Source organism: Mustelus asterias, chromosome 3 (assembly GCF_964213995.1).
Source record: "Mustelus asterias chromosome 3, sMusAst1.hap1.1, whole genome shotgun sequence".
Classification (NCBI taxonomy): domain Eukaryota; kingdom Metazoa; phylum Chordata; class Chondrichthyes; order Carcharhiniformes; family Triakidae; genus Mustelus; species Mustelus asterias.
In genome coordinates, this window is record NC_135803.1 from 144,729,227 (window position 1) to 144,747,560 (window position 18,334).

At 41.5% G+C, this 18,334-nt stretch overlaps 1 protein-coding gene across 1 annotated transcript in view; it reads left to right on the forward strand.

Moving 5' to 3' along the window:
* celsr3 (cadherin, EGF LAG seven-pass G-type receptor 3) overlaps positions 1-18,334 on the forward strand; it is a 269,844-nt gene that overhangs the window by 123,510 nt on the left and 128,000 nt on the right. Inside the window, exons 7-10 of the mRNA XM_078210174.1 lie at positions 1,738-1,895; positions 7,341-7,504; positions 15,476-15,601; positions 16,487-16,656. Coding sequence (XP_078066300.1) covers positions 1,738-1,895; positions 7,341-7,504; positions 15,476-15,601; positions 16,487-16,656 — 618 coding nt within the window. The remainder of the gene's footprint in view (positions 1-1,737; positions 1,896-7,340; positions 7,505-15,475; positions 15,602-16,486; positions 16,657-18,334) is intronic.

Genomic DNA, 18,334 nt, shown 5'->3' on the forward strand with positions numbered 1-18,334 from the left:
GTGCCAATCTTGTGAAAGAGCCTATCCAATTAGTTCCACTCCCCTGCTGCAATGCTCTTCCCTTCAAATATTCATCCAATGTCCGATTGAAAGTTATTCTTTGAGTCTGTTTTCACTAGTCTTTCAGACAATGCATTCCGCATCATCAAAACTTGCTGCATTAAAACAAAATCTCCTTATCTCACCTCTGGCTGTTTTGCCAGTTACCTTAAATAAGCATCCTCCAATTGCAGAACATTCTGCCAGTGGGAACAGTTTCCCATTAATTACTCTATGAAAATCCTTTGTGATTTTGAAAACCTCTTTAAATATTCCCTTAACCTTTTTTGCTGTAAGGAGATCAATCCCAGCTTTCCTAGCCTCCCATGTAATTGAAACTTCTCACCCCGGTACCATTTTAGTAAATCCCACGTGCATCTTCTCACTAACACCTTGATATCCTTCTTAACGTGTAGTACCCAGATATGGATACAGTACTCCAGCTGAGACCTAACCAGTGATTTATCAAGGTTTTTGTCTCAAATTTCCTCTGTTATTTTTTCTCTTTATTTCTTCGGGTTGATGGTTTGACAATCATTGCACTGAAATTCACTGCGAGGCCCCTTTCTCTGCAGAGTTAGGAGCTAACTCTACGCATTTATAGATGGAACAAAATTAACTTGAGCAGTCCTGGAGACTGTTCAGCTATACAGTATTCTCAGCATTACAGTTTTTGATACCCACACTTGCAGCTTGAGCACAGCCTTTGTTTGGGGATTTGTCTAGGGAAGTGTGCAGATAGTGTGAAAGCTGTGCCAATATAACATTATACCAACACGAATCCCTCACCAGCAACTCAAGTCATGAGCTGGGCTAATGATTGCACCCTAGAGCAATGTTTCCATTTCCTGATGTGGGAGGTTTATTAACAAGTAAGTTGCAGCAGTTTTAGCAGGCTAATGTTTTCAGGCAATGACAGTCCCATCTGGCTGCAATCATTTTGTCTTTCTCGAGTTCTGAAATCAACTTATAGCTTTGTACAAGAATTTGCAGATGATTAGACAATCCATTCGATAATTTAATTTTCACATATCTAAAAACATGTCTCTGGTGAGGAAGGAGTTCTGTTTTGCATTCTCAGTCTGTGTTGAGGTTAGACAAAGAGCAGAGCAAGGGAAAGATAAAACATGGATGAAAGATGCCTACATTAAAATACAGACACATACGTAGGAACAGACGGAGATTAAAGGGACTGATCTCTGTGGGTTACCTGGTTTCCACGGGTAAAACTATTTGCTTGAAAGTTCATTTTTACATGTTTGTACAATTTGCAGAAAATTGGAATAAGTGACCAGCTTTAACAAAAAAGTACAGAAAATGGAAAAAAAAATGATACTTTGAGGGAAATTGGTAAACATTCATAACCAACATTAATTTAAACTCTTTAATGTACTGTGCTGTATAAGTCTTGGTGGGAGGTGAGGTAATGTTCCTATTAATGTTTTATGAGTTGTTCAAAAGTGTTTCTTTGTAACGCTACCTCTTAACATGAGAAATTGCTGTTGCTTAATTGTAATTGATTTACTACTTCTCTCAATAGAATTGAGCCGTACCCTAGTGTTTTCTGTTAATTTCTATGTATGAAGTCATCTGGTAATATTTTATGAATGGTTGCCAAGTAGCGAATTAATACAGCAGCTATTCTTTTGCAACCTAATGCCTAGCCTTTATTTGATTATCTTATGTGCATTTTTTTAGCCAAAAATTGGGTCATTAGGAGTTGCGCAAGGTCCCTCAGAGCAGAAGGTGGCGATCTTAACAGTTGATGACTGTGACACCTCCATTGCCGTCCGTTTTGGGGATGATATTGGAAACTATTCATGTGCTGCAGAGGGTGTACAGTCCAGCTCCAAGAAGTAAGTGTGTAAAATATGCCAGCGCACATAGTTGATGTTATATATTGTCTCGTTGGTCTAAATTAGTAATTTATAGTTGTGATTTATGCCGCCATTGAATGTTCTCAGCAAGATAATTGGTCAAATGTTTTTAAACCACCAACTTCTCCATTATGTCCTCTTTGAATCTGATTATATTGCTTATTTCTTGCTATGTGGCATCAAACTGTATGTGTCACTACTCCATGTCCCTCAAAGAATCTGTACAGAGAACTCGCAGAAATCAACAACAAAAAAATGAAATTCACAATAAGGTTCATTTTGTGCTAAAGATGTATTTCCTTTTGAAGTGGTCCAAGTGATTAATATAATGCTAACACTATTCTGGATCTCTCACAATGGTTGCTCATGATAAGTTTGGGGATAGACTGTTCTGAAATGGTGTCCTCTGGAATTCCAATGACAACCGTGACTCCAGTTTGTAGCAAAGCTGTGCAAGACCGAATGCTATTAATGGAAAAAATTGTCCCTTCCAGAAAGCTTAGCTGATCTTTCACTGGGGAAGAAAACAAATATCTCTCTGAAGAATCCATGATATTGCAAGTTCACTAAAATCTCTTGCATTTAAATGTATCATTCTGCAATCTAACGCCTGTTTCAGGTTGCTTGGAATTTTTCAGCACTGGGGCAGTCGAATTCCAAGGAACAAGCTTTACTCATTATTTTTCCAGAAACTTTTCCAAAGAGGATTTTCAAATTTTGCTCTAATCTACATCAAAAGAATTGCGTAATCTGCAGCATCTTTCAGGTTCCCTCAGCGAACCAAGGGCAGATTGGAGCATGTGACCTCCTGCCCTTCAATCTCGCAACTTCTAAACGGCACCCAGGCATTTTTACCTGTCGACCAGAAAATTAAGTTTCTCACATAACGGGCTGAGGGATTTCATCCGAGCCAGCTTTTGGATGGTTTTCATATCAACAAATGAATCCTTCAAGATAGATTAAGCTGCTTAATCCTTTTTCCAAGATAGAATTTCCATTGCAAGAGAAATTGGGTGCATTGTCTAGTGAGCCAAAAACTCTAGGCAGTGCACAGTTTTCATTTGACTTGGAGTGGCAGTCAGCAAATCCTAATGAAGTAACAGTGTTGATTGCAGGATGAGGTTTGATAAATGTTCAACTTGTGAAATTTTCTTCCATCCCTATCATGCTTCATTTCTGTCTGATTTTCTGGAGCAGGACGAGCTGGTGTCCACACCCTCAACTTGCTGTACTAACAACTCCTAGAATCTAGAAAAAGCAAACATCTATCATGAATAATAATGAATGCATTGAATCAATTACAAAGAGTTGTGGGGAGTCATGTAATAGTCTTTTGCTACAGTTTCCCGCAAAAGACTGGTGGTAGGGGTGAAAGATGGATTCTGGAATTTTTATTGCAACACCATTTATACGTAAAATTTAAGGCTCTTTTTAATGTCTGAGCTCTCAATTGAAATTCATTGTGAGCAATATCACAGCTTATTTCACAATCAGCTGGGCACCATCCGCAAGGCACAAGTCAGGAGTGTAATGGAATATTCTCCACTTGCCCAGACGAGTGCATCTCCAATAGCACTAAAGAAGCTTGACACCATCCTGAACAAAGCAGCCCGCTTGATTGGCACCCTATCCGCCACCTTCAACATTCACTACCTCCACCACTGACACACAGTGGCAATAGTGCGGACCATCTACAAGATGCACTGCTGGAACTCACCAAGCCTGTTAAGACAGCACCTTCCACACCCATGACCACTACCACCAAGAAGGACAAGGGCAGCAGACACATGAGAACACCACAACTTGGGAGTTCCTCTCCAAGCTACCAACTATTCTGACTTGGAAATAGCACTGTGGGTGTACCTACACAACAGGCACTGTAGTGGTTCAAGAAGGCAGCTCACAACAACTTTCTCAAGGATAATGGGCTAAATGCTAGCCTAGCCAGCTACGCCTGCAATCTCTGGGTGAATGAATAAAAATGTAAACTAATAAGGCTAAAGGCTGATTAGTCCCCTGGATCTGATGGGTTGCAACCTAGGATATTTTCAGAAGTAGCTACAGAGATAATGAATGCACTGGTAGTAATCTCTTAAATTCTGGAAAAATCCCAGAGAATTGGAAAACTGCCAATGTAACACCCTTATTGAAAAAAAGGAGGGAGACAAAGAAAAATGGGTAATTAAAGGCCAGTTAACTTGACAGCTGTCATTGGGAAAATGTTCATTATAAAGGATGTAGTAGTAGAGCATTTAGAAATACATAATATAACCAAACTGAGTCAGCATAGCTTCATGAAGGAGAAATCATGCCTGACAAATTTATTAGAATTCTTTGAATTGACAATGAGCTGGATAGATAAAGGGGCATCAGTGAATGTAATATACTTGGTTTTCTAAAAAGGACTCAATAAGGTACTGCACAAAAGGCTACTTATTAAGTTAAGAGCCAGTGATGTTGGGGGTCGTATATTAGCATGGATAGAGGACTGGTTATTGAATAGAAGTCAGTTGGGATAAGAGGAGCATTTTCAGGATGGCAACCTGTAACTAGTGGAGTGCCACAGGGATCAGTGCTGGGGCTACAATTATTTACAATATGTTTTAGTGACATGGTCTAGGAAAGTGAATGTACTATTGCAAAGTTTGTAGATGACACCAAAATAGGTGGGAAGGCAAGTGGTGAGGATGACACTAAGAGTCTACAGAATGATATAGGCAGGTTAAGTGAGAGGGCAAAAACTTGGCAGATGGAATATAGTGCAGGAAAGTATGAAATTAGGCACTTTGGTAGGAAGAATAAATGAACTGCATATTATTTAAATGAAGAAAGACTGCAGAAAGCTCCAACACAGGGATTTGAGAATTTTCATACATAAATCACAAAAAGCTAGCATACAAGTTATGCAGGTAATAGGGAAGGCAAATGGAATGACAGCCTTTATTTCAAAGCGGGTGGAGCATAAAAATAGGGAATCCTTGTTAAAACTTCAGACCACACCTGGAATACTGTGAATGGTTTTCGTTCTCTTATCTGTGGAAGGATATACTGGCATTGGAGGCAGAGCAGAGAAAGTTCACTAGATTAATCCTGGGTATGGAGGGAATTTTTTTATGAGGAGTAGTGAAGTGGGTAGTGAATCTGTGAAGTTCTTTACTGCAGAGGGTTCTAAAGTCTGGGTCATTAAGATTGTCCAAGGCTGAGATATACAGATTTTTAATTGGTAAGGAAATCAAGGGTTGTGGGGATAAGGCTGGAAAGTGGAGTTGAAGATTATCAGATAAGTCATGATCACATTGAATGGTGGTGGAGAGTCGATGGCTGAATGGCCTACTTCTTCTTCATCTTATGGTCTTATGGATACATGGGAAGTCCTCACTGATGACTGGAATGCCCAGGGACAAGTAGCCAGAAAGAGTGTGGAAAAAGCAGAGGCCAAAGAGATGATCAGTTGATGGAAATGAGAGCCTGCAGAGGAGAAAAATATCAGTCGGTCTTGGCCAATGCCACTCATGAATTGGCCTCTATAGCCACAACAGACGATGTTCAATACAGAAGTGACATACACCCTGGGTGCAGTCCATTGTCCCCTGAGATGGGCTGATGCCTTGTTATAGAGACTAATAAAACAGTTCTTATTGCAAGTTGTAAATTAGTACCGAATTAGGGGATAGGCGTCTGATGTGGGCCCTTTCTCACTGGGAACTAGATGGACACTGCCTTTACTCATTTCCGTTACACTCAGGACTCATCCCCTCAGCCTAGGTGAGATTTAAACCATGTCCTGGTGGTGAAGAACCAGTGCTTAACTCATTGTACGAGCCAGTTCCCAATTATCATTTACTTGACTTAATTTTGTATTATTTAATATTGATTACTTGGAAAAAAAAGTCATCTTTAAGCACTCTGAGGAGTAAGAAAAGAACTTGATGGGTCTTTCAACTGACGGTACACAGTAGATATATTCCAGCACAGACACTTGGGAAAGATCTGAGACTAAAGATGGATAGTTTTGATTCTTTTTTCACTTACTGTTAGACATAATGAAGGGAATGTTCCACATCAGTTTTTGGGGGGCATGAATGGCAGAGGGGATGGAGAATTGAACGGGTGACCCAAAATGGCTTTTACGCAAGTGAGATTTCCCTGCTTGATTGCCTCTGTCCTGCCAACGATGTAATGGAGATCTCTACTTTTAGTTTGCAGCACGGTGACACAGTGGTTAGCACTGCTGCCTCACAACGCCAGGGACTCAGGTTTGATTCCTGGCTTGGGTCATTGTCTGTGCGGAGTCTGCACATTCTCCTCATGTCTGTGTGGGTTTCCTCCCACAGTCTGAAAGATGTGCTGGTTAGATGCATTGACCATGCTAAATTCTCCCTCAGTGTACCCAAACAGGTGCCAGAGTGTGGCAACTTATGCGATTTTCACAGTAACTTCATTGCAGTGTTGATGTAAGCCTACTTGTGACACTAATAAATAAACTTTAAACTTTATATGCATATTAGGTGCTAACACCTGATTGTGTCCCATCTCTCCCCCCCCTCCCCCATTGGACTGTCCATTCATGCCATTGTGAATCATGACAGGTCCTGCACAACATGCACCTGGTGAACAAAACCTGCTGGAGGCACACAGGTAAGTACAGCCCCAGGGGAAGAGGATACCCTGGGATTGCTCTGGCATTTAAAAATGGCAGCCCAATCTTTTAGTTGCCTAAGTTGCTGCTGGGCCGGCTCTGACCCTTCCCTTACATTTTTTTAAGCAAGTGTCAAAAAATATGCAGGAAACAACCAAGCAATGCAGCCGGCAGGCCACACTCTGCTTTTCCTACTCGAGTTGACACTTGGCCAAAAAATAGCAGAATTCTGCCCAAGGTCTCCTCAATACTGATGTCTCTCAGACCAACAGTACTGAACCTTCAAGCAAAATTACCCCCACTACATACAGAAATAGACCAAGTGGTCTTCGAAGATCAGAATTCTCGATTAACTTTTATACAAATTACTAGTCGTAACATTTACCCATCAAAAAATTTGAAAGCTGCTGTGCCTGGAATAAATTTATCTTTCCAGAACAACTTGTGTGTTGATAATGGAGCTAACAAGTTTTATTTGTGTAGCACCTAAGATGCTTGGTGACTCTTATGACATGTGGCATTCCATCAATTTTGTGATTACCTTTTATTCTGTAACTTTTAATAGCATTGATTTCCAGGAAGTGAAATCAGGGCAATTACAGAAATTGAGATCTTATTGAGTCCAATTTAAAGTAAACTGTCAAATGAGAGGTTGCTAAAATCCCCAGGCTTCATAAATGCCTGGTAACTTAGTCTTGCAGCCAGTTGTCAGTGTATAATCCATACGTGAATTATTTCTCAAGTAATGTATCCGATAACATTATACTTTTGCCATTTGCTAATAGGTCCCTGGATCTCACCGGTCCTTTACTACTTGGGGGTGTCCCAAACCTACCTGAGAACTTCCCAGTGGTTAACACTGAGTTTGTGGGATGTATGAAAGAACTTCACATTGACAACAAACGTGTTGACATGGCAGCCTACATTGCCAATAATGGTACCTTTCCAGGTATGGAGTTATGTACTTCTAATCTGGTTGTCAATACATTGCACATATATACTGTGTATCTCTCTCTCCTTCTCTCTCTATCTGAACTGTGTGCAAAGTCAGTATAAAAAATATGTACTTTCCTCTAAAAAATGCTGAGCATTGCATGGCGTGACATATGAAACTCATGTTCATGGATGACAGACATCCATCCATCTGTACTGATGATAAAACAGTAAGATATACAAAATCATGGATCAGATGATATGGACCTGATGTTGGCACATATTTCTGAGATTCTTGTAGCAGTTAAACACTGACAATTTTTATGGCTTCCAGAACAGCTCTCCCCCTATTATCATACTTACTTATTTCAGATATGAATATTATACTTAATACCTGAAAGAAATGGGCCTTAATTGATATTGTTCTTTTGGCATCTAAAATGAGAGATGGAAGCTTAAGTAGTTTTACATAGCATTCAACCACACCCCCGTCCTCCCCTAGAATAATGCCCGTCTTTAATCCCTTTCAAGTATCTATTATTCTTTCATACATAGTGTAATGAATAAAACCCATTGAATTAAAGCAATTGAGATCAAGTACATGGAGCCAATATCAGTTTATATAATAGAGCTGGGAGGGGTTCTATGAAACATTAAAAAATTCTACAATGAAACTGAAAGTTTAGATGTGTTGTTAGAATAATTAATATTTAATGTCATTTGTTGTACTGGTGGTAGATTAATAATGCAGAATGTTCAATTGTGAAGTAAAAGCAGAAAATGCTGGAAATTTTCAGCAGGTCAGGCAGCACCTGTGGCAATAAAAACCGAGTTAATGTTTCAGGTCAATGACCATTCATCAGAACTGGGAAAGTTAGAGTTGTGATTGGTTTTGAGCAAGGGGCGGATAGGAACAGAGCAAATGGAAGGTCATGATACGGTGGAAACCAGGAGCGATTGAATGACAAAAGACCACAGTAGAAGCTTGAAGGATAGCACTTCATCTTTAGATTGAGCATTTTACACCCTCCTGAACTCAATATTGAACTGTGTATGCCCCATTTTGTTGGTTTCTCTCTTATTTTTGTTTTCAGGCAGTAGCCCACCTGCTGAAGGCACATCCTTTGTTCTTTTTTTGCCCCATCACCGTTCCATTTGGCTCTCTAAGGATGGAGTGTGATTTAGAGGGGAATTTGCAGGTGGTGATATTCCCATGTGACTGCTGCTCGTGCCCTTCTAAGCGGTAAAGATCATAGGTTTGGAAGCTGGCGATGAAGGAAGCTTGGCGAATTGCTGCAGTGTATCTGGTGTATGGTATACACTACTGCCACTGGGAGGGAGTAACTGTTTAGGGTGGTTGATGGGGTGATGTTCAGGTGGGTTGCTTGGTTCTGATTGGTGCTGAACTACTTGAGTGTGGATCTGCACTCATCCAGGCAAGTGGAAAGTTTCACGCTCAGCCCTGACTTATAACTTGTAAATGATGGACTGAAACACACCTTATCGACAGGCATTGGGGCTTTGAAGGGTGTCATGATTTTGTATTCACATTTGCCCTGGGCGCAAAATCTCATGTGACTCGAGACGGGATTCTCATTGGCAAGATTACTTTTTCTGATTCTCCCCGCCCCTCACTGGTGACGTGACAGGTTCCCGTCCAGTAAGGTCGGTAACCTCATTTCAGTAAATTTGAATATAATTAGCAGACTTCCCCACCACATCATTCCCCCACATTTGAAATGCCCCCCCCCTCCCCCAGCCGATGAGGTTTATAACTGTTTTTCAAAAATGGGAACCAGGTCAAGAGAACCCAATCTACCCCCAGCATCCTCCCAATGCATAGGTAAATATACACTCCGGGTCATGTCTGGACTGTACCCTTGGCACTGTTCCCCGGTATTGCCCAATGACAACATGGCACGGGCACAGTATGGGGGGGGGGGGGGGGGGGGGGGGGGGGGGGGTGGACCTTCTGGGGAGCTCCATTGGGAGGGGTCCCCATATTGTTTGGGGTTAGGATTCCCCGTGTGCATGTGGGGTGTGCCCCGTGTCCTTTGAGGGGGAGAAAGGGGGCCATCAGGATTCTTCGTGTGATGGTGATTTGATTTGATTTATTATTGTCACATGTATTAACATGCAGTGAAAAGTATTGTTTCTTGCACGCTATACAGACAAAGCATACCGTCCATAGAGATGGAAAGGAGAGAGTGCAGAATGTAGTGTTACAGTCATAGCTAGGGTGTAGAGAAAGATCAACTTAATGCAAGGTAAGTCCATTCAAAAGTCTGACAGCAGCAAGGAAGAAGCTGTTCTTGAGTCGTTGGTCTGTGGCCTCAGACTTTTGTATCTTTTTCCAGACGGAAGAAGGTGGAAGAGAGAATGTCCGGGGTGCGTGGGGTCCTTAATTATGCTGGCTGCTTTGTCGAGGCAGCGGGAAGTGTAGACAGAGTGAATGGATGGGAGGCTGGTTTGTGTGATGGATTGGGCTACATTCACGACCCTTTGTAGTTTCTTGCGGTCTTGGGCAGAGCAAGAGCCATACCAAGCTGTGATACAACCAGAAAGAATGCTTTCTATGGTGCACCTGTAAAAGTTGGTGAGAGTCGTAGCTTGGTGAGGGGTTCCTGTGTTATATATTGGAGATTGGGGTGCCCTTTAAAAGGGATTTCTGACTGCTGGTTTTTTTCTGGCCCGGCAATGCTTCCAGATGTTTTCTGCACAGAATGCTAGATTATCTGGAGAGAAAACCCAGCTGTGCAGCCTGAGAGCTGCACACCAGTTTTCTCGTCTCAGCCAGCACTCGGTGCAGAGAATGGAAAATTCCGGCCAGGAAGTGTTATTCGCAATTCCCAGCCTCTGAACTGCTTGTCAAATCTTTCATAAAGTCAAGGATTCCTTCAGCCTTTAGTTGTCTTTTCAACTTGCCCTAAAAATACATGAAGAGGGGGCACTTAAAGGTTGGCAGTGTTCGAAGTAGAAAAATCACCAGCAGAGACTTGTGCCTGTACTTTCTCAACCTCTTTATTCTTGTACCTGCTTTAAAATGATACCATTTAGCTTATATTACCTCTTCTCATTCTTCCTATCAGAATGAATCATTTCACACTTCTATGCATTGAATTTCATCTGCCAAGTGCCTGCTTTATCCCATATAAAACACAAGAACATACCCTCCCCTCACAAGGAGACCCCGATGGATCCCCTCCCCCTTAATTGGTATGGGGGACTCCCCCACCAGCACAAGGGGAACCCTAACCCCAAACGCTATGGGCAACCCCTCCCAATGGACTTCCCTCAGTGTTGGGAGCACTGAGCTTTTTGATGTATCTCAAAATGTTCAGTGGTCCCAACACTGACCCTTTGGGGACACCACTGCACACTTTCCATCAGTCTGAAAAACAACAACTCTTTGCTTCTAATCTCTTAGTCAACTTTCTGTCCACACAACCACTGTCCCTTTGATCCCATGCGTTTCAGTTTTGTTTGCAACTCTGTTATATAGTACTTCATCAATCTCCTTTCGAAGTCCATGTATGCAACATCAACTGCACTATCCCCATCCACCCCTCCTGTTGCTTCACCATAGAACCCAATCAAAAATAATTTAATTTGACTCGAAAAGGAATTGCTTTTGACAAATCTCAGCTAGCTTTCTTTTATTATCCAAGGTGTTAATTACATTTACCTCATGTCAGTATCTCTAAAAGCTTCTACACCACCCAGCATTAGACCAACTGGCTTATAATTACCAAGTTAATACCTCTCTCCTTTTTAGACCAAGGATAATTTGCAATTCTTCAGTCCTCTGACCCATATTGAAGCAGGACTGTGAGTGTTTGGTCTGAGTCACTAAAATTTCCACCCTTACTTCCCTTAGCAACCTATAATACAATCCCCTTTGGGCTGTTTACCTTTCTACTTTGAACACTGCCAGCTCTGAACAATATTATCACTGATTCCCAAGTACTTTCCAATTGAAACGTGATCCACTTGCCTCACTACATTCCCAGTAGAGCATTGCAAGTCTGTATCCTTCCTTTTTAGGCAGAAATGTACTGATCAATAAATTTCTCACGTACACATTTAAGACATTTCTGCCCTTTTACATTGTTATTTTATTAATCTATACTAGGATCATTGAAACCCTTCATTGTCACTCACTCTAAAATTCTTGATTCTTTTGGAATTTGCTCACAAGTTTGCTTCTCTATCTCCTTCCCACTATTTGGTAGCCTGTAGTATTTGGCCAGCAGCTTCACTGAACCGAACCAAATAGATTCTGTCTTTGAAGCCTCAAGTATATCATCCCTTTCTAATGTTGTGACAGTATATTTGATCAATACTTCCAACTTACCCCAACCCCACCAATTTCCCTTCCCTAGCTGTACTAGATGCATTGCAGCCAGGGATATTAAATGCCCATTCCTCTTATTTAAGCCAAGGTGCCACTATTGTACTGTACCATAATCCCATGTGGCTACTTGTACTTGTAGTTCACCAACCTTTTGTTTAACCATGCTCCAGGCATTTTCACAGACACACTCTAAGCCTACTTTAGTCTAACTTGCATTTCCCCTGTCTGATCCCTCTTTTTTTCTGAACAACTCTTTAACCTAACGTTACTTGTGTCTCCCAGTTCCCTCTATGTTGTGTATCTCACCTAACGTTACTTGTGTCTCCCAGTTCCCTCTATGTTGTGTATCTCCCCCCTAACACTTCACTCTTCTGCCCCTAAGAGCTTTATTTAATTCTTCGACCACCTCAGAATAACAGAAAACAGCAAAAGCTATTTTTTCAATAGCAAGTTTCACAAAAACATGCATAGTAACACAAATTCTGCATTATGTAACATTCATCACTTGATGTCCTGCAGTGACCTTCCAAGCATAAAACATTTTCAAAAATTCCTCTCAGCTTATATGATGTTCCTTGGAACAGTAACATGAATTATATAGTCAAACTGTGTAAAGTGAGCATCTAACAAAGGACATTGCGACACATGTAACTCCAGTGTTGGAGGCATCAAGTGTTTGGCTGTTTTGTGGTAATTAGTTGGGGAATAATAATGCTTCACCTTTCAAACAGCTTTCTTTTTCTCAGATTTTATAAAGATCAGCGTCACCATCACCAAATTCAAAAGTCAGCTTGTAGATGTAACATCCATCACAGAAACGCTTGTGACATTCAGAATGCTGTGCAAAAATAAATGAAATGAAATAAACTTTAATCTTTTCCAATTTGAATTATCTGAATGGAAATGCTATCATAGGGATAACCAACCATTATTATCTGTATTAACATTCAACCACACACACTACTTCAAAAAGGCGATAAGCAGCACAGTTGGGAATTCACTTTCATTTCTAGCTGATCCTGATAATGGCCGTTACGCTCTAATGCCTGCCCTTTGTGACATTTCCATTTCCTTTTTCAGAGTTATAGGCTATACATATATATATATATATATATATTCTGACCACATTGTTTTCCAATAGTTTGTTTGTTTCAACTGCCTTCTAATTAATTTTCTAAATTGAAGTTAATTTTTAAATGTCACATATTGGTGTCTGTCTTTGATGAGTGAGTACTAGAGTGTAATTGAATTATTATAAAGAGAATATTGCTTCGTTAAGCACCATGTTTTCTCAGTTATATGTATCATATATGTACTATCGAATGATAAAACAAAGCTCATGTCCTTTTCCCTGACATTCATTAAAGTTAAAGGTTTATTTATTAGTCACAAGTAAGGCTTACATTAACACTGCAATGAAGTTACAGTGAAATTTCCCTAGTCGCCACACTCCAGCTTCTTTTTGGGTCAATGCACCTAATCAGCACGTCCTTCAGAATGTGGGAGGAAGCCGGAGCACCCGGAGGAAACCCACGCAGACACGGGGAGAACGTTCAAACTCCACACAGACAGTGACACCAGCGGAAATTGAACCCGGGTCACTGGCGCTGTGAAGCAGCAATGCTAACCACTGTGCCACCGTGCCGCCCATATCAGGTCAATTTTAAATTCCACCACTAAAATATTTTGTACCCAGGCAAAAATAAATGATAGACAACTTAAAGTAGGCCGCTTTATAATAGAGAGGATAAACAGGAACCCCAGCCTGAGACAGTGGCCAGAATGGAGTCAATGGTGAGCAAGTGGTGGTTGTGGTGCCTCAGGTGTCCCAGTGTTTAACTGGTAGAAGTCTTTCAAAAATGGCTGTCAGACAAGCAGCCTGACAACAGAGGCAGTATGGAATCAAGAGAATTGATTGAGGGGTAGAAGTGGGTGGCACAGTGGCACAATGATTAGCACTGCTGCCTCACAGCGCCAGGCACCTGGGTTCAATTCCCGGCTTGGGTCACTGTCCGTGTGGAGTTTACACATTCTCCCCGTGTCTGCGTGGGTTTCCTCCGGGCGCTCTGGTTTCCTCCCATAGTCCAAAGATGTGCTGGTTAGGTGAATTGACCGTGCTAACTGACCCCTTAGTGTCAGGGGGACTAGCTAGGGTATTTACATGGGGTTATGGGGATAGGGCCTGGGTGGGATTGTGATGGGCCAAATGGCCTCCTTCTGCACTGTAGGATTCTATGATTCTAAGTGTCATCAGGATACATTTGGAAGTTGTACTATCTCGGTTGTTGCTAAAAGTCAGCAAGCAGATAAACAAGAGGGTGGGTGGGTGGTAGTGAGCAAGGAGCCTGGTCAGAGATGGTAATGAGAGAGTGTCCGGCAATTGCATTCCACATCTTTTCAGTGCTTTGATTTATATTCTATGCGGGATACTTTGGTAGAACTAACGTAGTGGGGAGCTATACGATAAATGGCAGAACCATAAAGGGTGTAGATACGCAGAGGGACCTGGGTGTGCAAGTCCACAGATCCTTGAAGGTGACGTCACAGGTGGAGAAGGTGGCGAAGAAGGCATATGGCATGCTTGCCTTTATAGGACGGGGCATAGAGTGTAAAAGTTGGGGTCTGATGTTACAGTTGTATAGAACATTGGTTCGGCTGCATTTGGAATACTGTGCCCAGTTCTGGTCGCCACACTACCAGAAGGACGTGGAGGCTTTAGAGAGAGTGCAGAGGAGGTTTACCAGGATGTTGCCTGGTATGGAAGGACTTAGTTATGAGGAGAGATTGGGTAAACTGGGGTTGTTCTCACTGGAAAGACGGGGGATGAGGGGTGACCTAATAGAGGTGTATAAAATTATGAAAGGCATAGATAGGGTGAACGGTGGGAAGCTTTTTCCCAGGTTGGTGGTGACGTTCACAAGGGGTCATAGGTTCAAGGTGAGGGGCGGGGGAGGTTTAACACGGATATCAGAAGGACGTATTTTACACAGAGGGTGGTGGGGGCCTGGAATGTGCTGCCGGGCAAGGTGGTGGAGGCGGACACACTGGGAACGTTTAAGACTTATCTAGATAGCCACATGAACGGAGTGGGAATGGAGGGATACAAAAGAATGGTCTAGTTTGGACCAGGGAGCGGCGCGGGCGTGGAGGGCCGAACGGGCCTGTTCCTGTGCTGTATTGTTCTTTGTTTGTTGATACACAAAAAATCAGAAAATGTTGGAAACGTTTTGCAGGTATCAGCATCTGAGGGAAAAGACAGGCTGAAATGTGCCATGTTGACTTCATCTGAGCTGAATGATGAAATGATAAAAGTTGGAAATCATTCTTATCTTTAAATAATAAATAAATTGATGTGCAGATTGTATAATGGCTCTTGCATTGATCCAGTGAAACATTGCATTCCTCGCCATGCTGTGATAGAATTTTCAGTGTATGTGAAGAATACTTCAGAAATCGTAAAGATGAGAGGATGCGATGCAGTTCCATCATCTCTGGATCACACCCCAGATGTTAGAATTTGAATGCTTTGTATTTTGACATAACTTTCATGTAGTCCTGAGTTATCTCTGTAATATTGTGTCACGTTGATTTTTAAACTCTTGTCTTTCTGATCTGTCCCACAATCTTCCTCAGGTTGCAATATGAAACAGCCGTTCTGCGATTCGAACCCATGTAAGAACGGAGGCACCTGCATGGTTATCTGGGAGACCTTTCTCTGCGAATGCCCTCTGGGCTTTGGAAGCAAGGACTGTGGACAAGGTAAGTCACGGCTGAAAGATTGTGATATTGTATAGATAAGAAAGGCATAGTCAAATAATCAGCATTGTGATTTTTTAATTTAAACTTTTATTTTCTCACAACGAGTCTATTTTCAGGAACCCTAGCCTGTCACACTTGCACTGTGGGTTCTCATGTTTCAAACCAATAACATGCTGCAGACTAAAGTAATCATGTTCTTAGGAGCGACTGTTAGAGTTTAGATATATCCCTGGTGGCACAGTTCATTGAGGCATTAATGCACCGTGGAATAGAGCTGTGAGATGTGACTCATACAAACTGTAATTCCCTAACCTATTGCTGTTGCACATTTCCTGGCAGTCAGTCAGATTAGTATTGACAGGGTGCTGAAAATAGGTCATGCAGCTATCCTGCTATAGTGACATGGAGAAGGGGTATTGAGGATCAATAGAATTTAAAGAGTTGACACCATTTAATTGGATACAGGTTGAGACTGTAGATTTTGAAATACTCTAGGTGCAAAGTTTCTTTTATTGCAAACAAAGGTTGATGCATGTTTGTCAAAGGACTTGTGTAATAACATGCTTAATTCTTGCATTTATTCACTTTGGGGATTGTATTTACCTGCATATCCCAATACCCCTCATACACAAAATGGTTTAGCAGTGGGATGGGGGGAGCTGTAGTTCAGCGTTTCTCTTTGGATGTCTTTATCATAAACATACAGCTTACTATTTCCATTCCATTGTGGTTATTCTTTGCAAGCACAAATATTGGAATATTTCTCGTGACTTCCAGCTCAAAAATGTATGCATCATCGTTGAAGTATTTTCTCGAAGAAAATGTAGTCTGTAAAGGCAATCTTCTCAACCTTATTTCTCTTTCCTGTGCATTTTTCTTTTGCAGTGATGCACCATCCCTACCACTTCCTTGGAAATAGCTTGCTCTCCTGGGATTTTAAGAATGAGGTGAAGATCTCTATTCCATGGTTCCTTGGGCTTATGTTTCGAACACGTCACACCGAGGCTGTACTGGTGCAGGCTCATGCTGGACAGTACACCACCATTGTCTGTCAGGTATTATAATCATTATGTGCTTCTATCATTCAACCCTCAGCTCTTTGACTTCATTTACAGTCAGCTTTGGAGAAATTGCCTACTGTGCCAATTTCTAATGACTCCATAGGTGCTGGGGCAGGTAGTTTACCAAAGTTCCTGTTGGCCAAATATTCTTATCTATGTTTACGTTCAACCATAGCCAACATTATTAGTTCTCTCTGTCACACACATGCAATCATATCCACACATATACATGTATCTCTATCTATAAAACTGACACTGACCTTTATAAGGTTAAAAGTTTAGTTTGAGGATATCACCCCATCTAAATTTTCCATCTTAAATGCCGACTTTTTCAGAATTATAGAAAGACAAAATAGATACAAATTAAATAAACCGGGAATGGTAAATCAGTTGGCATGTTTTTTTCTGCTTGCAGATGTACACTTCCTCTCCATGGAGAAACGTTATTAAAATGTGGGAAGCCTGCCTGTCCTCCTTTCAGGGAACTGTACATGACTTTGATACCCCTGACATGCCATGCAAGCAGAATAGTCCCTCAGATACCTGCCTGCATGCAGGGAGGATGGTTTCAAAGGGTAGGGGTCTTTGTGTGAAGGCCAATAATTGAGGATTAGCTGGCCTGAGTGACATTGCTAATTAGGGTAATTTTTGAGCAGATTGCTAAACTCTTTCCACTTAGAACCTTGACAGCTGTTATTGAGAGGAAACATTCTTCTCGATAATTTGGATTTGATTCAAACCCACGTGCCTCAGATAAATAGAAGTGTGTTCAAGCAATTGATTCTGTAAGTTTCCTGCAGATAAATGGTTTTATATTTTATTCATGCCTGAGGCATTCCCCCTTTTCTGCTTATTGTCCTTGATGACTTTAAATGTAAGCTTTACCTTAAAATGAGAACATATGGGTCAGACTTTCAAGAGCCAGGGAAAAATTAAAAAGTAGGACCTCTAAGATACTAACCTCTGGATTGATCCAAGTGCATTGTGCCTGGAGAGTAGAAATAGGAAGATAGGAGGATCAGTGCATATGCATAAGGCATAGTGCAGTCGGGAGTGCATTAGATTCTTAGGGCTTTGGGACCAGTTCAGGGCCAGAACGCCCATTCAAAAGGAACAGGTTGCATCACAGAGGACTGGGAGCAATGTTCTCTCAGGGAGGTTTACTAGCGTGATTGGGAAGGGTTTAAACTAAATTGGGGATTGAGCACCAGCTCATAGATGTAGAAAAGAGGAATAAAGTGCATAAAGTACAGAGTGTTGGCCAGTACTAGAGAAGGTAGTAGTGCCATATTGGGTAGGAACAGTCTATGAAGGACCAAGTGGAATACAAAGACAGGTGTCGAATATGTGTACATTAATGCACAAAATATGGAGTATATGTTTGGTAAGCTGCAAGTGGAACTTGGCGTTCGGGAAAACTATGTAGTCGCAATATCAAAAAATGTGGATAAGAAATGGTGAGATCTGGGCACTTAATGCTCAAAGATATGAAATATCAAAAACATGATGAAGGAAGAAAGAGCATTGGGGCGGCTATACCTGATTAGGGGGGGGAAAAATGTGTTGGGAAGTGAGGAATCCATTTGGTTAAAGGTGAGGAGCATACTACTGGGGGTAGTCTATAGACTTGCAAATGTGAGCGAGACATAGAGGAGCAAATCCTCAAGGAAAT